The sequence below is a fragment of the Serinus canaria genome, chromosome W (genome assembly GCF_022539315.1).
Source record: "Serinus canaria isolate serCan28SL12 chromosome W, serCan2020, whole genome shotgun sequence".
Lineage (NCBI taxonomy): Eukaryota > Metazoa > Chordata > Aves > Passeriformes > Fringillidae > Serinus > Serinus canaria.
The window spans coordinates 14,457,219-14,483,664 of record NC_066342.1 but is presented as its reverse complement, the minus strand read 5'-3'; the positions used below and the strand labels follow the sequence as shown (position 1 = coordinate 14,483,664).

Below are 26,446 nucleotides of genomic sequence, written 5' to 3'. Positions count from 1 at the left end.
ATGGACTAAATGAACTCTACAAACATCTTGGGGGGATGATCAGTGACTACTGAAATCATACCTGTGCCTGTGCCTAATTATATGTGTGTATATATATATATAGTTGAAAGGTGTAAATATGGGCATGATGTAGATGGTATAGAATAAGCAGTGGATAATGTTATGGTTTCAAAGCTAGGGGATGGAGCTTTGGTGTTTAATATTTGATACTACCTACGTCACTGCTGGGAGGTGTGGTTTCATCAGGAAAGGCTGAAGGCCAGATGCTGGAAAAGGGCCATCTTGCCTGGTTCTCTCCAGGGAGAAGGTATTTGGGACAGCCCAGCAGACCTAGCCCCTCTTTGCCACTGGCAGTCCCTTTCCCATTCCTCTGATCTATGGCTTTTGTGGTTTGCTGCTGGAGGACAGTGATGGTGAGCCCAAGATGCCACTTTGAGAAAAAAAAGAGTGGTAGCGGCACATAGTGGAGCCCAGCTGAGCTGTGTGAAGCCCAAGCCACAATGAAGCCCAGCTGAGCTGAGTGGAGCCAAACTGTAGCCACAGCCACAAACCAACACTGCAGCTGCCACCATGATGGGATTGGTTGCCATTTTTCCTTTGTTTGGCGATTATGTCAGGTGCTGTCTTTGGGTGATAAGGACAGTAGAACAGAACAGCATAGCTTTGGAGAAATAGATAAAGGATGTAACTTAGGCAAACAGAAGTTATGCAAAACAACAATATTGCACTTATTCAAAAGCAGGGGTTGAGGAACAGCCACCTAAAAAGGATACCAGACATTGAAGACAGACTCCAAAGAACCATATAAGGACTAAGAGGTATGACAATGTAAAATAAAGTAATACATATAAAGCAAGAAAGTGGGGATAGCTAATGAATATGTAATCAGTGTGCATAATAAAAACTCTGTTTACCTGATGCTTGGAGCACTTAATTAGGGGGAGGATCCTCCGAGTAACCAGCACTGCAATAATGAATGCCTGCCTTCTAATACTCAAAACTGTGTTAGAAAGTTTCTCCCTGGCCTATTTAAGTATCATGGGAAGTGTTTTTCTTTGTTCCTGGTGGTAAATTCCTTTTTGTCGGTAAGGCACCCTCATTTTATGTATTTTTTTATATTGATGCCATTGTTATTTGTGATTTTAGCAAGTTGTTATTTTAACTTATAATCTCTCCCTGTTGTCTCTTCATTGTCTGAGGGGGTGGGGGAAAGGGAGTAGTTTATTTGGAGTTTAGTTTTCTTGTTGGTTGTGAAAGCCCGCAGAAGCCCTTAGGTTTTATTTGTTTCTGTTCCCTGCAAACTTCTATCAGTGTTCTTAGATTATTTTTTTTAAACATACTTCTGTGGTTTTGCATATAGTTGTTGAGTGGAGTAATTTTCAGCTGAAGTAAAAATTCCTATGCTTTGCATCTTTAGAGTGCCTATTCATTTTTCTTTAAATATCTCCAAAATTTCAGTTATGTTTTTTATTGCTTTCTTTGACAGGGCTGCAATAGAGGAGGCATATTCAAGATCAATGACAAAACTAGCCAAATCAGTGAGCAATTACACGCAACTTGGGTAAGTGTGTAGAAGAGAGAAATAGTTTAACATGTTAAGCATCAAGTTTGATTTTATTTTATTAATGATGTTCAAAGTACCATAACTTTTCTACATTTAATGATTCTTAGTTTTTCAGTTACTGTGAAGCTATGCAAATTATCATGCAGCTATGAAAAACAAGACTGTATAGTTCTTTATTCACAGTTTAAAAAAACCAACTCAAACCAAAAAGCCCAACACCATGGAGGAGTTGCCTGTTCCTCTGTGTTTAAGGTTGAGATTTTTTGAGACATAATAAAGAATGTGATTTTCTATTCTGTGTTCCCAAGCCTATGGTAATTATTTTAAGAAAGAACTTATGCTCTGCAAATGTGGCAGCAAATTTTTTTATTTTATTATTTCTACTTTTTCAAGTGTTTTCTCTGTCCTTGGACATGCTAAGAATGAGAGTTTTCAATAGATTTATTCCATAGCGTAATTAAAATTTTGTGCACAGGATATGTTTTTTAAATAATTGAATGTTAATGGATTTTTTAAAATTAGAAATATTATGCCAAAAGCTCAGACTTCTTACATGAGGCTAAAGATGATTTTTATTTGTCATAATCACAGCTAGAAATATGGAGAGGTTTCCTCACTGGATAATATGATACTAGTTGTTGCTGCTCTTCGAAGGTTCTGTATTTTCATGTTAGTTATAACATCAGTGCTTTAAAGGCTATACATAGTATTGATTTTTCAGCCACACTGACCTAGAAATTGAAGTAGGAATGTATCTTTAGAATAGCTGGAGAAGTCCATGCAGTATAGAAATCTGAATCTGAAGAATTACCTGTCCTTCACCTTCCTTTATTATATGGTTAACCCTGTGGCCGTAATGATGTAAGAACCGAAAACTTAATTAGCCAAGTAACTTTTGGGTTCTTTTCACTATTCAAGTATGAACATAAAAATACCTGTACATGTTCAATTATTTGAGCTGCTCTTGTATCATCTTTAGAAATATCATTTGTCATTATTGTGTTGCTGATGGAGAAGAATAAGTTAATTTGCTGCATTTTACTCAATAGAGTCAACACAGGTAAAGCATATAACACTGAAAAATTAAGTAAGATGCCAAGTACATTTAAAACATCAAATAATATTTATAGCAGTGGCTGGGTTTTTTATTTGCTTCAGTTTTATGAACAGAGCTGAAATTCTACAGACATATCAGTTACACTGTAGCACCATTTTGAAAAAAAAATAATATCAACAAAGAAAAAAACCACAGAATAATTAGGGTTGAAAGGGACCTCTGGAGATCATCCCACCCAACCCCCCTCTGCTAAGGCAGGGTCACCTAGAGCAAGTTACACAGGAATGCATCCGGGTGGATTTTGAATGTCTTGAGAGAGGGAGACTCCATGACCTCCCTGGGCAGCCTGTTCCAGTGCTCTGCCACTCTCAATGGAAAGAAGTTCTTCCTCATGTTGAGGTAGAATTCCTTTTGTCTTAGTTTATGGCCATTGCTCCTTGTCCTGTCACTGGGAACCACAGAAATGAGTTTGGCACAATCCTATTGGCACCTGCCTTTGAGATATTTATATGTATTGATGAGATGCCCTCTCAGTCTTCTCTAGACTAAACTGGCCCAGTCCTTCAGTCTCTCCTAAGAATGATGCTCCAGACCCCTCATCATCTTTGTGGCCTCTGCTGGACCCTCTCCAGTAGTTCCTTGTCTTTCTTGTACTGAGGAACCCAGAACTGGACACAGTACTCCAGGTGTGACCTCACTAGGGCTCAATAGAGGGGCAGGATCACCTCCCTCACCCTGCTGGCCACACTCTTCCCAATGCACCCCATGATACCATTTTCCCTTCTGGCCACAAGGGCACACTGCTGGCTCATGGTCAATTTGTCATCCACCAAGACTCCCCCATCCTTCTCCACAGAGCTGATCTCCAGTAGGTCAGCACCCAACCTATACTGGTAATTGAGATTATTCCTCTTCAGATGCAGGACCCTACACTTGTCCTTGTTAAACCTCACTAGGTTTGTCTCCATCCAACTCTCCAGCCTATCAAGGTCTTGATGAATGGCAGCACAGCCTTCAGGTGTATCAGCCACTCCTCTCCATTTTGAATTAGCAGCAAACTTGCAGAGGGTATATTCTATCACTTTGTCCAGGTTCTTGATAAACAAATTGAATAAGACTGGACCCAGTATTGATCCACGGGGAACGCCACTGACTACAGGCCTCCAACTGGGTTCTACTCTGCTGGTCACGACCCTCTGAGCTCTGCCATTAAGCCAGTTCTTTATCTACCTCACTGGCCATTCATCTAATTTATGGATGTTATGGGAGACTATCTTAGGTTGCAAATGCAAGATGTGGCTGAGGGTGTGTATACTATTGCCATCTGTTAGAACCAGGCGGGGGAGTTATCTTCTGTTAACTGGGCCACCTGTTAAAACCAGGTGGAGCAGTTTTCTTTATCTCTTCCACAACCAATGCTCCCTCCAGGAAATATCTTCTGTTAATGGGCCATTGAGTGTCATTGCATGACTGATAAAATTAATCACCCCATTGTGAGATGCTCTGCCCAGGGAGAGGAGCCAAGCATTCCTACCTGGATATAATCGGAGATTTGAAACACCACAGGCAGTCTTTTCTCACTGGATTCCCAGAGGAGCAGCTTTCTTTTCCATTGGATTCCCAGAGGAAGACCAGGCCTGTCGCTACCAGACACGAAAAAATCAGATGCACACCTTTGCTCTGAGGTGAAGAGCAAAAGAGGAAGTTTATTTTCTGACTCCAATATTTATAGTTTTCCAAAAGTGACAGTGGATTGGAGGGTGACAATGCCACCTCTCCAAGGCCACTGGACAAACTACCAGTCCATCAGGTTTCTCCTCCTCCATAAAGGAATGCAAAACAATGTGTTATCTACAGAAAGTGTGTGAGAAAGTTCTCCACAAGGAGGTAAACATCAGAAGGCTTAGAAAATATTAGAAAATCAGGGCGACATCTCACCCTTTTCCGTTTAAAAAGAAAAAAGGGAAAAAAGGAGGTGAATAATATGCAAAGGGAAGTATGAACAATATTTAGTGTCCATTTGTGGAGGAATCATTGGAGTGATCACCCGTGTCGTCTGCATCTGAGTCATCACCCGATGATTCACCCACTTGATGCCTTTCAGGTTGGTCACGGTTTCCATGTTGCCCGTCGGACGGGTTCTGTCTTTGCCGTCGCAGGTCAGGGCGAACACACTTCGATGGTACCCAGCGTACCCCAGTATCTGTGGATACACAAGCATACCCGTGCCCCGAAGCGATAAGGTCATAGGGACCTTCCCACTGTTTGGTGACTAAATTCCGCACCCGAACCTTCGCTCGAGGCTGAAGTGCCTCATCCGCAGCCTGCAATGAGAGATGGTGATTCGAAATGACAGTGTTATTTGAGTTCTGCAGCATAGTGAGATGATTGATTGTACACAAAGCTTTTGCCAACCGACTGCGGGGTTTCACCCTGCATTCCCCGTTTTTGTTTTTGAAGAACCCGCTTCAGCGTACCATGAGCGCGTTCTACAATAGCTTGACCGGTTGGAGAATGAGGGATACCAAACTTGTGTGAGACACCCCACAACTGCAGGAACTGCCGCACCTTTTGAGATGCGTAAGCAGGACCATTGTGGGTTTTCACAGCAGAAGGTATGCCCAGAACAGCAAAGCCCTGCCTCCAGTGGGCAATGACATCACGGGCTTTCTCCCCAGTGTGAGCAGAAGCCCACATGGCAGAGGAGAACGTGTCCACCGTGACATGCACATACTTGAGCCGGCCAAACTCGGCAATCTGGGTGACATTGGTCTGCCAAAGCTCCAAGGCCTGAAGGCCTCTGGGGTTTACCCCTGCCGGCAAAGGCGGAGCAAGTGCGTGGCAGTCATCACATGACTCAACAATGTCACGAGCCTCAGTTGGCGTCAGCTGAAACTGCTTTTGCAGGGTATGTGCGTTTTGGTGGAAAAACCCATGTGATGCCTTGGCCTGCGCGTGTGTATCAGGCTGAGGCGCCACCCACGCTGGGTTAGCTAACTTGTCAGTGTTGCCAACATATTTTATGAAAAATCCTTTACTTAGGATTTTTCCTTTCCTGAGAGCTGAGAAGAGTCGGAACAAACTAAACAATTCTTATCTGCTGCTGTGGAATGCCACGGGAAAATCTGTGATTGGCCCCGTCAGACTGTTTCAAATTAAGAGCCTATCACAATTCACCTGTTCGGCCCGTCTCGGGCTGAGAAGACTTCAGTTTACACATTCCTATTCTATTCTTAGCTTAGCCTTCGTAGTGAAATCCTTCTCTTTATTCTTTTAGTATAGTTTCTATATCTTATATATCGTATCATAATAAATCAAAGCCTTCTGATACATGGAGTCAACGTTGTCGTCTCTTCCCTCATCATGGGACCTCAGAAAACCCGCTGTAATAAATGGTGACCCCGAGTGAATAAAGGGACCACAGGAGTGGCTTCTAGCCAGGAGCTGAAGAACTGAAGATCCTGAAATTGGACAGAGTTCACAGCCGAGGCTGGCCACAGAGAGAACCTTTTGGAAAGTCTCCGAGACAAGATGTCCAGGTGTCTTCGCGGCACAGAGCAGCCTGCTGAAGCCCAGAGCACACTGTCGCAAGGTACTGTTTACACTGCCTTTCCTGAAAATGCTGCCCTTCGTGTGAGGCAGATTCGGTAATGGCAGAGGGTGCCTACGGAGACGGAGGTTCCATTCTCTCCCTCAGAGGAGAAAATTATTGACCTCTGGCGAAAATGGGGTGATGAGGACAGCATTCCTATGCTAATGACACATTTCTATGAGTTTTTCCGGTGGGCAAAACACCATGGTTTTTTCTCTGATGTGCTGTATGCCTTTGACTCATATGTTTGGGAATGCATGGAATTCATTATCAGAGATCTTTTCTACTGGGGATTCGGTTTTCCTTCGATCTACCAGCCTTTCAGAACTCTCTTCCCAGTTTTGAAACGGAAAGCTTTATCATATCAGTGGATTGCAAATGCACGGGGCTTGTCTCCCTTCTCCCTGAAGCTGGAAAAAGGCAAGCCTGTCCGAATCCGCTGCCTGGAAATCTCCAGCCCCCCCGAATCGGGGTGGGGGGGCGACGCTTTGCCCGCGGCAGAAGAGAAGTTTTTTTCTGCGACCTTGGACCAGGAGCCGGCGGACCTGCCTCCTCCCCCTCAGGGGGGAGGTGGGTTGGCTCTGTCACCTGAACCGGGGCCAAGGGCCCCGCCCCTGCCCGCCCCAGAGGAGGGGCCGGTCCCTGCAGCTCCTCCCGTGGGCCAGCCTCCAGCGGGGGTGGATCCATCGCCTCCAACAGAGCTTGTCAGCAGTTCCGGGACGAAAGCACCGCCCTCCGCGGCTTCGCCCGCGTTGCTGGGCGACACACTCAACAGCAGCGACGATCGACGGCAGCCCGTCCCAGAGTCGGGACCTGCAGCCTCTCCTGCGGGGGTCGGTCCCTCGCCTGCCGCGCCGGTGGAGGGGGCTGGGCTTGAGAGTCTCCCAGCGGAACCGTCATCGGACCCGACCGCAGCGGCCGCCGCGGCGCCCGCGATCAGCCGGGACCCTCCCCCGAGCTTTTCGGGCTGTACCGAGGCTGCCCTGCGAGGGAGCTGGGACGGGGGAAGGGGACTCAGGCTTGCCCCTCCGTGGGGGGGGTGTGGCTAGGCAGCTGAGCGCAAGCTCGGGCCGTCTGCTTGCTTTCAGACTCGGTGTTTTTCCGGGCTGACCCGAGTCTGGTTCGGGGTTTCCCGCTGGGGGTTGGAATGCCTGACTCCCCCTGCGCGCCCTTGCGGCGTGGGGGAGGGGGTTCCTGAGCCTTCTGTCTCCGGTCCCCAGCCCACAGGGGGTGGGGGTGGTACCGAGGGGCAGAAAGTGGGAACATCTTTTGCATTTGAGATGCAGAGGCAGGAGACACAGTGCAAAGTGAGCATCGCTCATCTGCTGTGGGGACGAAGCACCCCCACATCTGGGGTGTTGTTCCCTTGGAAAGCTTTTCTTCCCCAGCTGCTGGTCTGTACTGGTTCAGCGGGGCTGAAGCATTCGGTCGCTCATGCTGCCCAGAGATCGGCAGCTGTGTGCCGGATTGAGAGAACACAGAGCCCGCTCCGCGGGCCGGGTTTGGGCCGTTTGGCTCGGTTCCCTGGGCCTGGGCCTCCCGGCCAGCGCCTGTTGGGTTTGGGGGCGTTGTTCCCCCCGTCGGGACCTGGCCCACCTTTCTGTAAGCCGGGTCTGGGGTCTCTGTTCCCTCCACGGGGTGCAGGGCCCCCCGCAAATGGTGGCTGGTAGACCAGCCTGTTTGGGGCCTCAGTGGGCCATTGTCTGCTACTGCTCTTTCAAAAAAAAAAAAAAAAAAAAAATTAAATTAAATAAAAAGAGTTGAAAGAGCTGGCAGCTCAGGAAATTTTGCAAGCCTGTTTCAGGACCAAAAGGGACTTTTCAGCACTGTCAAAGAAGAACATCTTCAGTTTGGACCTTTTCCTGAAACTCAGCTGTTTGGACTTGAACTTTTCTGCACTGTCAAAGAAGAACATCTTCAGTTTGGACTTTTTCCTAAAACTCAGCTGTTTGGACTTGAAGCAATGAACTTTCCTTGGACTGTTTTTGCATTTTGTTCTATTTTAAGATTGTTTTGGTGATGTATGTGATGATGATTTGGTGTTCTGCAGGTGAGGGGTTTTCCCTGATGGTTCCACACCAGCATTTGGGTGATCTTTTGATTGCATTTTCTTTTTAATTTACTAAATTAAAGGGTGAGATGTTGCCAACATATTTAATGAAAAATCCTTACTTAGATTTTTCCTTTCCTGAGAGTGAGAAGAGCGGACCCACTAAACAATTCTTATCTGCTGGCTGTGGAATGCCACGGGAAAATCTGTGATTGGCCCCGTCAGACTGTTTCAAATTAAGAGCCTATCACAATTCACCTGTTCGGCCCGTCTCGGGCTGAGAAGACTTCAGTTTACACATTCCTATTCTATTCTTAGCTTAGCCTTCGTAGTGAAATCCTTCTCTTTATTCTTTTAGTATAGTTTCTATATCTTATATATCGTATCATAATAAATCAAAGCCTTCTGATACATGGAGTCAACGTTGTCGTCTCTTCCCTCATCATGGGACCTCAGAAAACCGCTGTAATATGTCAGCCCTCGCGTTACCTTCCACTATAAATCCTGGCAAATTGGTGTGACTCCTCACATGCAGAACATAGAACGGATGAACCCGAGCCTGAATGGCGCACCACAAGGTCTTCAGTAACTGAAACAAGGCAGGATTACTGACCTCCTTCAATACCGAATGACCCAAACGCTGTGCGATGACGGCCACATTGGCGGAATCCGTGACCAAGTTGAAAGGCTCCTGGGAAAATTTCTCAAACGCCATGACAGCAGCCCTCAATTAAACCAATTGGGCTGACCCATCCTCATGGCCTTCCAGAACCTGCCACTGAGATCCATCCCTCCAGGTAACAATGGCCTTTCCTGTTTTCCCTGAACCGTCAGTGAAGACGGTGGGTCCTTGCACGGGTTCCTGACTATTTTTGGGCCAAAAAGAGATCTGTGTGGACTTTACCACGTGTAATAGCCTATGGCTGGGCAGATGATAAGTGATCTGCCCTGAAAAATTTTCCAGAGCGCTCTGCAGGGACACACTGTTTGCAAAGCTCCAGTCAAAATCTTCCCGGGGTACTGGGAGTATGATCTTTGCGGGATCCGCACCCATCAATTGAAAACACCGTTGTCGGCATTTGATTATCAAGCGAGCAATCAGCTCAAACAATGCAGTTGCCGTCTTCTGCGGCTGATGGGGCAGGAAAACCCATTCCAACATGTGCAAAGCGTTGGGCCATTTGTCACTCCATTGGCCAATGATGCCTGTGGGATGAGAATCTGGAGTGGTGATGAACACAGTGACATCAACGGAGGGATCAATGTGATAAACTTGGCAAGCTGAAAGAGCTCGCTGAACCACCTGCAGCGCCTCACGCGCCTCAGGGGTCAATGTGCGAGGTGACCTTAGGTCAGAGTCTCCTTTCAACAAATCATACAGTGGAGACAGCTGTGCGTCGGTTAGTCCCAGGTACGGACATAACCAAATGATGACACCCACCAATTTCTGAGCATCGTTCAGTGTCTTCACAGATTGCACAAATTGCACCTCCTGATGGCAGATTGTCCGCTCCAGGATTTTGACCCCCAAATACTTCCAAGGCGGTTGTTGTTGAACCTTTTCTGGAGCCACCTACAGTCCATGAGTATGCAGAGCATCGAGCAACTGAGGCTGAATCCTCAGCAGCTCATCTTGAGTGGACGCAGCCACCAAAATGTCGTCCATATAATGATACAGACGTGCATCAGGAAACTGCTTGTGAACTCCAGACAAGGCATGGGCCACATACCATTGGCATATGGCCAGAGAATTTCGCATGCCCTGGGGCAAAGTCCTCCATTGATATCTCTGTGTGGGCTCAGCATTGTTAATCACTGGCACCGAGAAGGCAAATTTCGGCCTGTCATTGGGATGCAAAGGAATTGTAAAGAAACAATCCTTCAGATCCACAACGATGACCGGCCAGTCTGCGGGAAGCATGGTAGGCAATGGCATGCCCGCCTGCAATGTTCCCATACCTTCCATCACAGCATTGACCTTTCGGAGGTCTTACAACAACCTCCATTTCCCATATTTCTTTCTGATGTAGAAGACAGGAGTGTTCCAGGGGCTGGTCGAAGGTTCCAGATGACCCTGGTACAACTGCTCCTGTAGCAAATTTCGAAGGGCGACCAATTTTTCGTCAGGGAGGGGCCACTGGTTTTCCCAAACAGGCTTGTCCACCAGCCATCGTATAGGAGGCCTAGGACACTCCGCGCCCTTCATTGCAGTGGCCCCCATCAAAAATCCGTCCCGATAGGCACCCCCCAGGCGGACAAAACATCCCTCCCCCAGAGATTGGCAGGAGTAGAAGTAACATGAGGCCTAATCCAGGCCTGTTGTCCCTCCGGGTTCACAACCAGCACAGGCCGCTGGCTCACGTAGCACCGCGCCGTCCCTCCCAGTCCTGTGACCGACGCCTCCACCGGATTCAGGGGCCACTCCGGGGGAGAGGTGTCGAGGCAGAGAACCGTGACATCAGCACCACTGTCAAGAAGCCCGCGGAGGCGGATCTCCGACGGTGTCACACCAGGGATGGACATGGTGCACAGCATCTCGGGACGGTCCCTGGTCAGGACAGCAGTCCAGTGAACTTGGGGCGGCCCAGTGGATCCAAAGCCGCCAGCTCCACGCGACCGGTCAGACGTCCTGCAAACAGAGGACTTAAAGGGCACAAGTTGAGCAAGTCGCGTCCCTTTTGGGATCGTAATGGGGGGGTGGCTGTGGAGACCATGGTGCAAATCTGCCCCGTGAAATCTGCATCAATGAGCCCCAGGTGCACAATGATGCCCTGGAGAGTGGCACTAGACATCCCCATCAGGAGAGCACTCATGCCCCCACCCAGGGGACCAAAGGCATCCAGGGGAACCTTGTGTATCTTACCAGATTCTACAACGACTGTTGCTGCGGTGCAGACATCCACGCCTGCGGATCCGCGGGTGCTGGCTGCAAGCCCGCAAAGCAGACCTCCATCGGCTCCGGGGTCTGGGGAGAGGCTTCTGTCTCGGCGCGTCCCCCCCGCGCGCTCGGCTTCACGTTTCCCGAGCTCGTTAAAGCCTGGCCATTAACATGAACAGTCGCCTTGCAGACACTGGACATATGATTAGGCCTACCGCACCGACTGCACAAGAACATGGGAAATTTTACCTTCTGTGTCTTCTTCCCCTGCTTCTTTGCAGCCTGTGCATTCCCCTGCTGTGGCCACCTGCCCTGTGGTGCTGCCCAAACTGGCTGCGCCCTGTAGCCACAGTAGCCAACTTCTGACCCATGGGAACGAGGTTTGTGCAGTCCTCTGCCATCTCAAAGATGGAAGGAACCCCAGGCAGAGCCGTTATGGTCCTCCGACAATCATCATTGCAATAACACCTCACAAGGTTTGCAATCACAACCTTCCTCGCCAAAGGATCCGGCACCTGCCTCTCCACAGCTGCAGTCAGCTTTGCTGCAAATGTCATGAACGGCTCATCAGGCCCCTGGACAATGGTTGCGAATGCCTGCCTTGGAGCAATCATCTCCAGGGTCTGAACAATCGCTGCCATGCCCACCGAGTTGCATTGATCGAGCATAAGGGGGTGAAATCCAGCCTGCCCCTGGGGGTCCTCATAGGGTCCCTTGCCCAACAGCATTTCAGGCACAGCCGCACGCCTGGGATCCTGCTGTCCCAGCTCGGCATTCTGTGCCACTTGGAGGGCCACCAAATGAGCCCATTTGGTTTCAAAAACACCGTACTGCACCGGGTCAAAAAGGGAATGAGCCACAGCACGGAGATCGGAAGGCGTCAGCACGTCCCTAGCAACCCTCCGGAGAATCTGCATAACTTCGGCAGACCCCACACCATGCTGAGTAACTGCATCACAAAGTTCCTTCTCCAGCCTATAATAAACAGGTTCAAGGGTACTATGAGTGACACCCCTGATCACAGGGAAAGCCTGGAGACCCCCTGACGAAGCCGCAGCTCCTGCTGCGCCCCGGTCTGTCGGTCGCGCAGGGACAAGAGCAGATGCCTGACTAGGAGCTGGCCGAAAACCATTCGTCCCTGCACCCCCCGCAGCACCAGCGGAGCCAGAGGGGCCCCCTCCGTGACCCCGCAGATGCCGCAAGGAGGCAGGCTCACACATCTCATCGGTCTTAGACTTACACTCCCACCAGAAACGGCCGGGCTCCTTCGGACGCACGGTCACCTGGCACGGGGGGAGCGTCCACAGGTTCGACCGGGGGGAGCAACGGCCCCGCGGACCCACCGGCCTCCCGCCATCCGTGCCAGCAGTCGCGCTAAAGGTGGATACTACAGCGCCCTGTCATGCTGCAGCTCCGGCGGGGGGGGCCGCGGCAGACGCCGGCGCCGGCACGGCCCGCGGAGCCGGCACGGACCGAAACGAGATCAGTTCGGGGTCCCCGTCCCCGGACGGGGGGGTTGGGCGGGGCGCCGAGAGGGGCACGGACGGCGAAACCCCATCACCGCGGGGCGGCACCATCAAGCCCGGTAGGCCCCCGATGAGAGACCAATCCGAGACGCAAGACGCTACAGCAGGCACTGCCCCCTCTGAGCGGAGAGGGGCGGGTCGCCCGGCCCCCGGGGCGGGGTCCGATGGAGCACCGACTGACTCCCCGGCCCCGGCTGCCTCCACCAACTGCGCAGGCCCAGAAACAGGCGATGGCGCCCCCCCAGCCGGCGAGTCCGGCTCGGAGGCAGGCAAACCCGCCTCCACCGCACCCAGGGAGAATTTTGTGGAAACGCCGCCATTCGGACAAAGAGTCGTCACAGAATCAGGCTCGAGCAGAGGCAGAGGCTGATCCAGAGACTCCCCGCCGCCGCCAAGCGCCGGAAATGCACAGAGGGAAGGCGGCGCTCCACCTGCCCCGCTGCCCCTGCAGGGCGAAGCGGAACAAGGGTGGCCTGCCCACTCTACGGGGAGTTCTGGCGCCCACAAGGCTCCTCCCCCCGGACTTGGGGCCAGCTGGCCGGGAGCCCAATCCGCCCCAGGGGAGCAATCACCGTCCTCCAGGCCGGATTCGTCCCGGAGCGGGATGGGGGGGGTCCACATCAGACAGAAACTCAAACTTCCCCTCGTCCGCTACCGAGAGAGACGGGATTCCCTGGGAGCTCCGAGGGCTAGAGAAACCAGACCCCTGCCAAACCATCGCACACCTTTTCCACTGCACCAGCAGTGGCACCGCCTCCACGGTACAATCGTCAAGGAGGACATCCCGGAGGCGGGCTCTCAGAAGAGACTATTCCTCCCTGGAGAACGCCCGCACAGGGTTTGAAAAGAATCCCTGTTCCCTGGCCCATGAATAGAGTTTCATAAACTCCTTCCAAGAACCAGGAATTTGCCTCACCTCCAGGACATCTCTCCAGATGTCCAAAACGAAAGACTCCTCCTCGTAAGTCAGATAGGGAGCCATCACCACAAGAACAACAGGCAAAGCACCAAGGTGGGGGTTGGGAGAACGGCACGGCCTCACCGCAATCCGACTCCTGTCTCAGCCTAGGCTGCAGTACACTTCGGCGGTAACCAGATGTTGCTACCGGACACGAAAGAATCAGACGCACACCTTTGCTCCAAGGTGAAGAGCAAAAGAGGAAGTTTATTTTCTGACCCCAATATTTATAGTTTTCCAAAAGTGACAGTGGATTGGAGGGTGACAGTGCCACCTCTCCAAGGCCACTGGACAAACTACCAGTCTATCAAGTTTCTCCTCCTCCATAAAGGAATGCAAAACAATGTGTTATCTACAGAAAGTGTGTGAGAAAGTTCTCTACAAGGAGGTAAACATCAGAAGGCTTAGAAAATATTAGAAAATCAGGGTGACACAGGCCCATCTACACCACCACTGGACTTTCAGAGGAAAACTACACCCTTCTACAGGATCACTGCTTCACCAGAACCACATTTTTCACTCCAGGAGGACTGCAGCCACCATTTAGTCGGACTTCTACCAACACCCTGACCAACAGGGTGTCAAGTCACATTCTGACTCTGTCAGTGTTGCTTTGTATTACTGCATTTTAAAAAATCTTTTTTCCTAATAAAGAACTGCTGTTCCTACTCCCACATCTTTTCCTGAGAGCCCCTTAATTTCAAAATTATGATAATTCAGAGGGAGGGGGTTTACATTTTCCATTTCAAGAGAGGCTCCTGCCTTCCACAGCAGACACCTGTCTTTTCAAACCAAGACAGAGACAGTGTCAAATGCCTTGCTGAAGTCAAGGTAGGCAACATCTACTGCTCTCCCCTTATGAACCCATTCTACCATGTCATCATAGAAAGCTGTCAGATTGGTCATGCATGATTTCCCCTCAGTGAATCCATGCTTACTACTTCTGATGGTTTTCTTTTCTTCTACATGCTTGGAGATGCATGCTGACTGGCCAGTAGCTTCCTGGGTCCTCCTTCTTGCCCCTTTTGAAAATAGCAGTAGCATTGGGCTTCCTCCAGTCATTGGGCACCTTGTCCATTCTTCATGATTTTTCGAAGATGATGGAGAGTAGCAGAGCAACAACATATGCCAGCTCTCTCAGCCATGGGTTCACCCTATCAAGGCCCATAGATTTATGGCTGTTGAGTCTGTTTAGCCAATCTCTAACCCAACCCTCTACGACCAGGCGGAAGTCTTCCTTTCTCCAGCTTTCATTAACCTCCGAGGTCTGGGATTCCTGAGGGCCATCCTCAGCAGTAAAGACTGAGGCAAAGAGGCACTCAGTAATTCTGCCTTCTCTGTGTCTTCCATTGCCAGGACACTCATCTAATTCAGCAGCAGACCCACATTTTCCCTAATCTTCCTTTTGCTGCTCATGTTCTTGTAGAAGCCCTTTTTGTTGTCCTTGATAGCCCTTACCAGATTCAATTCCAAGTGGGCATTGGCCCTCCTCATTGCATCCCTGCATATCCTGATAATGTTCCTATAGTCCTTCCACGTGGCCTGTCCCTTTTTCCACATCCCATAAAGTTCTTTCTTCCATTTGAGATTTGCTACAAGTTCCCTGCTCATCCATGCAGGTCTCCTGCCCCTTTTGCCTGACTTCTTGCTCATGGGGATACAATGCTCTCAAGCTTGGAGGAAATGGTACTTAGATATTGACCAGTTCTCTTGGACTCCTTCTCTAGAGCCCTATCCCATTCAATTCCTTGAAGCAGGTCCCTGAAAAGGTAGAGGCTAGGTCTCCAGAAGTTCAGGGTTCTAGTCCTGCTTACTGCTTTGCTTCCTCCACACAGGATCCTGAGTTCCACCATTTCATGGTTGCTACAGCCAAGGCTGCCACCAGCCTTCCTGTCTTCAACCAGTCCCTCCTGGTTAATACCAGTCCAGATTTTAGTACAAATTCAGATGAGCATTAAATTTAGTATTATTTTTTGTCCCCTCAATCTAGGCTATTCGCACCAGTTTGGGATGTTTTCAAAATCTCAACAGAAAAACTGTCAAGCTGTCACTTGGACCTCATGCGGAGATTACAAGAGCTAATAAAAGAAGTTCATAAGTATGGAGATGAACAAATCAAAACTTATAAAAAGGTTATTTTCTTATGCATGACCAATGACTTGTTAATGTTAAAATGTTTTGGGGTTTTTGACAAGTATGTGATATTTAGCAGACTAAAGAAGATGTTTCAAGAACATTAGAAGCAGTACAAAATATTCAAAGTATCACTCAGGCCTTACAGAAATCAAAGGAAAACTACAATGCAAAGTTTGTCGAACAAGAACGTTTGAAAAAGGAAGGAGCAACACAGAAAGAAGTTGATAAGGTAGTTCTGTGACATCTTACTTAAATTTATTGTGTTGTCAATCTGTAACATTCACCTTGTATTAATGAAATGCTCAAAAAGGACTAAAAGTGGTTATGGCTATTTCATAATGTGCATGATGCTTTGAATGCCTGATTATGTTTTGTTTACACTTCTTTATCTGTTTTAACTGCACTGCAGTTTTAATACTTTATTTTGTAATTACCTGCATCATATGATAATTTTGTTCAGTGACCTTTACAGAAATTGTATGTTCCAGCTTCTGTTTTCAGATGCATTTTATTAAGTAAATATGCAAATGTTCAATGCCTTTGTTAATTAATTAATGAGTAGGAAGTTTTGTGTTGTCTCTTCAAGTGAGGCAAAGCAGCTAATTATGGGAGTATTTGAAGTCTGTTTCATTGGGAAGAAAAACAAGTTAACATTACTTTCAATGATAATTTAAGAGGTTCCAGTAACATGGACCAAAACTCCAAGGGCTTGCATTTAATACTCTTCTTGGGTCATGGGGGAGCCTGATCCATTTATAGAATCACAGCATGTTTATGGTTGGAAGGGACCTTAGAGAAGATTTGAGTGTCCCACCCCTGGAAGTGTTCAAGGTCAGGTTGGATGGGGCTCTGAGCAATCTGGCCTAGTGGAAGGTGTCCCTGCCCATAGAAGGAGGGTTGAAACTGGATGATCTTTAAGGTCCCTTCCAACCCAAACCATTCTATGACCTCTGGAGGTCATCTTGTCCAATACCCCTGCTCAGGCCCGCTGCCCTGGACCTTGACTAGATGGCTTTGAAAATCTCCAAGGATAGAGGTTCCATAATCTCCCCGGACACACTGTTCCAGTGCTCAGTCACCCTTACAGTAAAAAACATGTTGACTGATGTTCAGGTGGAAGCTCCTATGTCTCAGTCAGTGCCCATTTCCTCATGCCCTGTTACTGAGCACCACTGAAAAGAGCCTGTCTCTCATCTTTGCACTCTCCCTTCAGGTATTTACATGCATTGGCAAGATCTCCCCAGAGCCTTCTCTTCTCCAGGTTGAACAGCCCCAGCTCTCTCAGCTTTTCCTCATGGAAGAGATGCTCCAGTCCCTTGATTATCTTTTTGGTCTGTTGCTGAACTCTCTCTAGTATGTCCATGTCTCTCTTTAAGTACATTAATAGCAAGAGGAGGTCTAAAGAAAACATTGGACTGATACTTGTTGAAGATGGTCATCTGACTAATAAGGATGAAGAAAAAGTAGAGGTATTCAGTGCTTCCCCCACCCGCCAGTCTTTAATAATACTGATGGGTGACTGGGCAGCCCAAGATCTGATTTAGAGGACCATGACTGTGGGAACAGTGCCTTTCCATTTGTGGACACTGAAATTGTGAGGGACCAGTTGTATCAGCTGAATGTTCATAAGTCCACAGTGCCTGATGGTATTTATCTCAGAAGGAGCTAGTAGATGCTACAGCAGGACCCCTCTCCATCATCTACCAAAGGTCTGGAGAGTCTGAGGAGGTGCCTACTCACCAGAAGCTAGTCAACATTATTCCAATTTACAAAAAAGATGAGAGGGAAGACCTAGGGATCAATAGACCTGCTAGTCTAACCTCAATATCTGGTAAAATTATGGGAAGATTGTACTGGGTACTATTGAAAGGGATTTAAAGGACAATGCAATCAGGCACAGCCAACATGGGTTCACAAAGTGAAAGTTCTGTTTAACTAATTTGATCTCCTACAATAAGGTCACCCACCTAGTAGATAAAGAAGGTGGTTGATGTAGTTTTCCTGTGTGTAGTACAGGGACCTTATCTCCTCCACAGTATGTAGGGATTTTATTTGGGCAGGACCAGGGCAATTAGCAAGTCCTCTGGTGTTAACCATCCAAGTGACTTCTGTTAAATTTGCATCTCAATGCTTCCATGCCCCATTGTCCAGTGGTCTCAACATAGTTTTTAACAGTCTCAGTCTTTCCAGAGTGGGTAATAAGGGATGTTATATATCTACTCAATACCATGTTTCTTTGCCCAGGAGTTTATGAGGTTATTTCAGAAATGAGGCCCATAGTCTGATTCGATTCTCTCTGAGGTACCATGTCACCACAAAATGTACCTTACAAGACCTGAGATGGTGTTTAGAAAGTGGCATAGTTTACAAGGTGTGTTTCCAGCTAACCAATAGCTGCCTCCATCATGGTGAGTATGTAGCTCTTGCCTTGGCAGTACCAGTGGTGGTTCTTGTCTTGACAGTGGTCCAATAGTCAATTTGCTAGGTGTAGCGAGTTGGCCGCTGGCCAAATGCCAGTGCACTCACGAAAACCATCTACTCATCTTCATCTTCCTCTACTATAATTGGAGCAGAGGAGGTGAAAAAAATCCCAGTTAAAATAAAGCTCATAGGGTTGAGATAAGGATTAGGAGAAAAGGCTTCAAGGGCAAGACAGGCTCAAAACTTTAAAAGGTATAAAGAAAACCTTATTAACTGAATTAAAAGAAGAATGGTAAGAACTAAAATAAACTTTTAGAACACCTTTTCTCCCCTCAGACCCTCTTTCTTTCTCAATGACAATGCAAAGAGACAAAACCCAGAATATTCAGTCATTTTATCACTTCTAAAAAGAATCTTCACTTAGGAAGAGGAGTCTCTTTTGCTAGGCCATAGAATTCTTCCCATGACTTACAGTTCTTCCGTGGTTTTAATTTCATGGCTAAACAGTCCACCTGGTACCTGCTCACAGCATGAAAGTCCCTCCCATTGACTTGGCAGTCTTCCCACAACTGCTATTGAGGGCCACTGGCTTATGGGGTACAATTTTTAAGGATGAACTGTTCTAGTCTAGAAGCAAAGAGTCCTATCTCTGAAAGCAAAAGTTGTCTCTCTCTGTTCAAGTCAGATCACAGCTTTTTCAGCATCTATATTCTCCAGTTCTCATGGGCTGTGGGTGAACGCTGCATCCCCCCACATGCTTTATGAATTACAGAGAAATAGTCTGGTGTACTATAATCTTCACCATTGTTTGCAGAAGAATTTCTGCTCAGAGGCTTGAAGCATCTCCTCTTCTTCCTCACTCTCCACTGACCTTGGTGCTTCCATGTTGTTCTCCTCACATGTCTTCACCTTTTTCTTTTCTCTGATTCTGGAGAGAATTGGTATCTGTAGGTTTGTCTGTTCTCAAGCTCTATTCATTGAAAAAACTATGAAGTTCTGCAGTGCTGAAAAGGTTAATCTCATCCAAGCTTTGCATTGGGGAATTGCCTCTCACTGTTGGTGACACAATCTCTGCTGGGCAGCAGCCATGGAGCTGCTCGCGGTGTTGATTTCAGCTGCATAATTACTCACTGTGCCGGGATGACTTCCCAGTGGCAGAAATCTCAGGGGCTGTGCTGGAGGGCTGCGCCAGGGCCCAGTGCCCCCCCCCCCCCCTGCAGTGGCAGGAGTGCCCAGGCAGAATCTCAGCAGTTTCGCTGCTTTTTGCTGGGACAGCTCCCCCTGGGGCCCAGCAGTGGGGCACGGCCCAGCCTGTCCTGGGGCCTGCTGGGACCCCCAGCCACCCCTTCAAGGGCAGAAAGGAAAAAAGGAACTTCCTGAGGTTTCTTCTTTCTTAAATATGCTCTCATAGAGGTGTTTCTAGCTTTTCTAATTGGCTTAGCAGTGTGTGAATTCTCAAAGCTAGCCAGCAATTGGCTTTTGCCAGGCACAGAGGAAGCTGTTAAACAGCTTCTCTCAGAGAATTACTTCCATAGCTGATGTATTCCTCTTCACCAAAAATTCAATTAATGCAAAACCAGGACACTAGGCTTCGCCATATTGGTTTGCTTAATTGCATCACATTTCACATTTGTGAATAACCTGTGTGATGGCCTCCATGGTCAGGTCCACCCCTCAATCACTAGCCCATCTGTATGTTGCATCCCTTCCTATATGTCCTGATGTGTCATGGGCCCCTTGGGCTATATATAGCTCACACGTTTGCTCCCAGTCTAAGCCTACCCGAGCTATTCCAATCTTAGCAGCCTCATCTACCTCTTCATTGTTCTGATGTTCTTCAGTGGCACGACTTTTGAGCACTTGAACATCTACATGACATACCTTCAGAGCCATGTTTTCTACCCATGCAGCGATGTTCTTCCACAATGCAGCAGCACAGATGGGTTTACTTCTGCACTGCCAATTGGTCTTCTTCCACTGCTGTAGCCACCCCCATGGGGAATTAGACACCATCCAGGAGTCAGTATAGACTACAAGCCACTTTGGTCATTCAGCAATTTCTAGGGCTAGTTGGATGGCTTTCACTTCTGCAAACTAACTCCACACAGCAGCTTTCCACCTTCAATGGTTTCCTACCACGACAGGATCCATTAGTAAATAGACCATAGCCTCTTGTCTTCCAATAACTTGTTATATGGTACTGCTTCTTGGAAGAAACATTATCAGTACATTATCCCATCCAGGATTCCTGGGCTGTTGGGTTTTCCCAGTCAAGCTTGCTGCATGATCAATGCTACCCACTTACTCCATGTAGTGCTGGTTGCATGATGTGCCATGGGGATGTTTCCTTTGAACAGCCAGTGTAGCATGGGCAGTTGCAGTATCAAGAGGAGACATGCTTCTGTCCCAACCATTTCTGAGGTGGCTTGATGTCCTGGTTTGAAAGGAAGTGGTTTTTTTTTTGGAGACAGTGGTTGGCCCGGTGGGGGCTCAGGTGTGAATATTGGCACCTGTTTGGACCAATGAGGGGATGGTTCAGCCTCTAAGAACACAGGGTATAAAAGTAGAACTCCCAGGAAGTGACGCTCTCTTGCTTGTCGGTCAGCAAAGGGATCAGGTCAGTTCTCTCTCCCCCTCCGGCTGTAGGCCGGGTGGGGGAGGGGAAAAGGCCACGAGGCGGCGTGAGGTAGGCCGGAGGCTTTGGATCTTGGAGAGAGAGAGACCGAGGGGGGGGGGGAAGTGAAAGGATGGAGGGGTGGAAGTAGTGAGGAGCACCGAGCAATTCCCCCCCCCCACCCCGCTTCCTAGAGAGAGAGAGAGAGAAAGGAGAGAAAAGAGATAAGATGCGCCGTACAGCTCCTGGGAAGTCGGCCAAGAGTGAGAAGAGAGTCCGGCACCTATAAGATGATTTTAACTTTTTTTTTCATGATGGAAACCTTCCAAACATTGATCCTCCCGGAGGAAAGAGATAAGAACAAGAAGAAATGGACAAGTGAAATGAGAGGTTTGTGTGAGTAGGGAGTAGTGGAGATAATGAGAAGAATGTACTTGGGAAGAGATAAACGGAGGAGCAGTTTTTTCGGCTGTGGACGGACTAACTTACTATTGTAACACAGAGACTGCGGTTTTGGGGGGAAAGCAATGGCTCAGATCCAAGAAAGGCAGTGAAGAGTAGTGGTGGGCAGAAATCAGAAATGAAGAGGATTTCTGTCATGAAGCCCTAGCCCCGGGGGAAATGGGGGGGATTTTGTTATCCCAAAATGGAGAGACTGTCGTTTTGTGGAACTGACCAAAGTATCCTTAAAAAGAGAAACCCCAAAAGCAATCTTCTGGTCCATTTCCGTGGTGAGAGCATGGAATATGGAGAGGGGGAGGAGAAATGTGTTTGAAAGATTTCCATTCTGTTCTTTGTGTGTGTGTGTGTGTGTGTGTTAATAAAGTTTTTTTTCCCTTTATTCCTAAGTTGGTGTTTGCTTGCTCTGTTTCCGGTCACATCTCACAGTAGACACCAGGTGGATGTGTTTTCATGGAGGCACTGGCATTGTGCCCAGTCTAAAACCATGACACTTGAATCCCCTCATCGGCTGCTAATATCTCTTTTTCACTTGAAGTGTACTGGGATTCTGATCCTTAAAACCTCTGTTCCAAAACCTTAATGGTCGACCTCAGGTTTTTCCTGATGTCCTTTGACAGAGGCTCCAAGTGAGACCATGCTCCCCAGCTGCAGTGTAGAGTATATTTTGCACAGCTGGTCCTGTCCAAACAGACCCAAGAGCTACCACACAAGCTATTCCTGTTTGATCTGCTCAAAGGCCTGTTGTTGCTCAAGGCCCCACTCAAAATGGTTCTTCTTCCAGATCACTCGATAGAGGGGGCTCACAAGCTGGCTATAACTTGGAATGTGCATTCTCCAGAACCCCACAAGGTCTAGGAAAGCTTGTGTTTCCTCCATGTTAGCCAGTAGAGACCTAGTTGCTATCTCATTGACCACATCCATAGGGATGTGACAATGTCCATCCTGCCATTTTATTCTTTAAAACTGGATCTCCTATGCAGGTCCCTTGACCTTGCTTCTTGTTATGGTGAAACCAGATTTCAAGAGAATCTGAATTATTCCTTTTCCATTCTCAAACATTTCTGATTTGTTGCCCCACACAATGATGTCACTGATGTATTGCAGATGTTTAGGGGCATCACTGTGTTCCAGTGCAGCCTGGATCAGTCCATGGAAGAGGGTTGGGCTGTGCTTCCACCCTTGGGGCAGTCAATTCCAGGTGTATTGAACACCCCTCCAAGTGAAAGCAAACTGGCCTGCATTCTGCGGCCAGAGGGATTGAGAAAAATGCATTAGCAATATCAGTTGTGACATCATTTGGCTGCCTTCAACTCCAGCTCATACTGAAGTTCCAACATGTCCAGTATGGCAGCACTCAGGTGGTGTTACTTTGTTTGGGCCATGATAGTCTATTGTTAGTCTCCATTATCCATTAGACTTTCCCACTGGCCATATGGGGCTATTAAAAGGCAAGTGAGTCTTCCTGAGCACTCCTTGGCTCTCCAGTTGATGGATCAGTTGATGGATGTGGTGCCAGAGAGTCTCGGTGCAATATTGCTGGTGCACTGGCCTGGTAGCAATTGGCACCTGCTATTCTTCTGCTTGCAACAGTCCCACAATGAAGAGATCTTCTGAGAGGCTAGGAAGGGTAGATAACTGTTTGATCTGTCTGTATTCATAGTAGCTACACCAAAAGCCCATTGATACCCCTTTGGATCCTTGAATTACCCTCTCCTGAGATAGTTGATGTCAAGGATAACAAGGGACCTCTGGGCCAGTCACATTGGGGTGCTTTTTCCATTTGTCCCCTGATAAACTCCCCTCAGCCTTCAATACAGACAACTTCTGGCATACCTCTGTCACTCCAGAGATCCAGATGGGTTCTACACGCCAGTGCCTTGATGGCATCAGTGTGTACTGTGCACCAGTATGTTGCCTTTTTGAGCCCTAAAATCAAGAGCCAAACAAGGTTACGTGATAAAAAGCAGTTACCATTTTAATGAAGGTCCCTCCAGGTGCACAACACGTCGAAAATGTGCAGAAGATGCACACGTGACATAGGGCACACACAGTTTTATAAGTTTAGCAAATTAGCATAATTGACAAGAATCCCCATTTAGAAACACAGGTGATTAAGTAATTCCATCTCTTAGTTCAACCCCTTCTGAAGCCCCCCTTCCTTGCTAATTGTTTATGGGAAAGTGTCTTGGGAAGGTGTCTTGTCCTTGATTCCCATAAGAAGTGAGATTAGAACTGGCCATCAGGAATCTGTTTGTCTAATAGGAAAAGTACCAAAATTAGGAAACTATATAATAACAGTGTACAGAGTGATGAATATATATGAAGAATATATAAAAAAGGAAAAATAATTTTGGCATCAATATATTCTAAAACTTTATACTTCTGTGGATCTGATGTGCCAGGCCATTGAATCCACACAGTCCAGTATGCCCAGCCATCTCTTTCCTCCCCCTGGCTGAAGACATGGACCCTCTATTCCTGTTCCTGGTCAGAGTATTCACTGCCTGACCCTTGCAGTGTCAGACTGGAAATCCCCTCACCAGGTTCAAAGGAGGTAATTTCAGTTCTTTGATTCACGAAAAAACTCTACAACTCGTAAAAGTTGTAAAGTAGGTATGTATTTATTCAGTGCCAGGCACATGCAGGATCGCTCTGCAAAGGCATGTGCACCTCCCGAGAATTCAACCCCTCTTTTATCTGCTAAAATGTTGCATATGCATTAAGTTTTTCAATAAGTCCATGCATATTCATATCCTAGCCCAGCCCAGCCCCACTTCATATAAAAATTAGCTTATCAGTCCTTCTGGGCTTGCGCAGGTGGTCATCTGGTGGTCGTATGGGATGAAGTCATGACTCTTCCTTGGGGATGAACTTTTTTACCCCATCCTTCTACACATGCCCCCTTGGTCTCTTGGCTGTAGCCCAACCTCAGGTCTGGTCTCTGCTGGTTTCAAGGTTCAAGGAGCCCTTCTTATCTCTCTCCAGCTTGAAAACTCACATTCTTTTCACCTTGTTTGGGATAGAAAGAGCCAAAATTCACCACATAGCCTGTGCTTGGGGCTTCCTTTCCCTCTGGCCAGGGCAGGAGACGACTGATTTCTTGGGGTACCCCTGACAGCTGAGGTGCTTGCCCAGGGGTAAGCAAGGACAGAGATTTTCTTCAAAGTTTTAGAGCCAGGAAGACTCTGCGGCTGGTTTCTGGGCAATACATTGCTGCAAAGCTGCTGGAATATTACCCTGAGGCACTTTGAATCACCTTCCTCCACATGGCCATTGTGCAAGGGACATCCTCTGGATCTTTAGAGACATTAAAATTTTTTAGATCACTACAGATGACTTACAGCACTGCTAATTCTCCCAAGTACTGGATTCCTTCATCTGCAGTGGTCCATTTTCCTAGGGAGTTCACAGGATCTTCCTTAAATGGATATCTTGCCCTCATGCTTAAGAGGAGCCATCTCCAGAGACTGCAAATTACTGCCTCCTTTACAATTCTGCTCTCAATTCCCCAGTCTCTAGCAAGGGATCCCAGCTGTCAGGCTTCATGACCTTCCAATTGCTGACTTTCAGCCCCATTATCCCAGCATTGAAGCAGCCAGGCAGAAGTCCACTCACCTGGCTGGCAGCTCTTATCTTGCTGCATGTCTCAAAATACTGATGAAGTCAGGGACTGAGGAACCAGTTTCCTGTTTAATTGTCTCACTCCTTTCTTCAGTTTCTTTGTTGAAGGACCAGCTTTGTGATCAGACCCTTCCTTTGCTCATTCTTTTCCTTCTTCTTCCTCTTCTCCTCCTGCCCCTTTCTAATCAATCATATGGACCTCTCCTTGTCTACCTTTTCTTTTTCACTACTGCAGCAATTACTGTAGTTGCTGTGATTTGCGTCCCTGTCTCAGCTATAGTGTCCTGAAATGCAGTTTTGTTTCCTGCCTCAACTACAGTTCTCTCAGGGTACTGAGCTGTGGCTCTGTAGGCACAGGCCAGGCCCCAGTACAGGGTGAGAAGCTGCTCGTATTCATTGGGGTAAGCAAGGCACCCTTTTATCAGTTTGTTAGGGTTCATTGCCTGTTCAGGTGTAAAGTCCCAGGTAATGGGAGGTGATAACTGCCCTAGGAAACTTCTCAAATTCTTCCACACAGACTTCCACCCAAGAACTGGATGCCTCAGGCTGCATTTCAGTATCGCCTCACTAAAGAGTCATCTCTTACACCAGGGCGACACCGCATTCCACAAACATTGTAATATGCCAACAATGTTTATTAGTAGTATCAAATAAATAATGTAAGGGTTAACAAGGACCTCTGGAGCCTGCATAATAAAACCATCCACATCAGACCCAGGTAGGGAGAGGGAGATGTATTCCCTCATCTTTTTCACAAGACAGTTCCCACAGCACAAGGCTGTCAATGCCAGGGCAAAGCACAGAACCATTGTCTGTATTAACATGTTCCCAAATTCAGCAAAATAAAGACATAAGTGGTGCAGCTGACAAACTCCGTGTCCTGCACAGGAGCTTGTTACTCGATAACTACTATTACTATAACATGTTTTTTATATATGTATAAAACTGCCGTTGTCTCACCCTACAGTGGATGCCAAAAGGACTGTGGTAGGTTGACCTTGGCTGGATGCCAGGCACCCACCAAATCACTCTATTCCTCCTCTCCTCAGCTGGGGGAAGGGGAGAAAATATAGTGAAAGGTTGTAGGTCAAAATAAGGATGGGGATGTTATAAATGATCAATCGAAGACCAAATTATCAAAAATGCAAAAGATTTTATTTTTGCGACCAAAATACAGTCCTCAAAAACCCACAGCCAAAGAGACAGTGTTGAGCCCGGGATCGGCGCTGGGTGAACCTAGATCTGACCTCTATCGCATTGGATTCCCCTCTGTTCATGAATGCCGTTTCCAGTGGGGCTGTTTTATACAGTTTTTTATGCCTCCTGAGGCAGAGGTGCCCCGATTTCTTTTGCAACCCCGCATATGCATGAAAGTTTCTTTCACTGTGCAAGGCTGGACAATCGCTGTTTCCTGAGTAGTGGCAGGTGTTGATCTTGTCAGGGGAAATCGTGTATTCAGATGTATCTTTCTGGTGACTTCTGCTATGATGGATGGTATCAGTTGGGCGATGATCACTCTTGATTGCTCTGGAGAACAGTGATCATCACCATCATGCTGTCCACGTCT

At 47.7% G+C, this 26,446-nt stretch overlaps 1 protein-coding gene across 1 annotated transcript in view; it reads left to right on the top strand.

Annotated features, from left to right (window-relative positions):
- The first annotated feature begins 1,156 nt into the window (after window positions 1–1,156).
- The window catches only part of LOC127060961 (F-BAR domain only protein 2-like), a 259,614-nt gene continuing 234,324 nt past the window's right edge, over window positions 1,157–26,446 (top strand). The window contains exons 1-3 of the mRNA XM_050986304.1: window positions 1,157–1,561; window positions 15,616–15,757; window positions 15,838–15,990. Coding sequence (XP_050842261.1) covers window positions 1,401–1,561; window positions 15,616–15,757; window positions 15,838–15,990 — 456 coding nt within the window. The 5' untranslated portion in view covers window positions 1,157–1,400. The remainder of the gene's footprint in view (window positions 1,562–15,615; window positions 15,758–15,837; window positions 15,991–26,446) is intronic.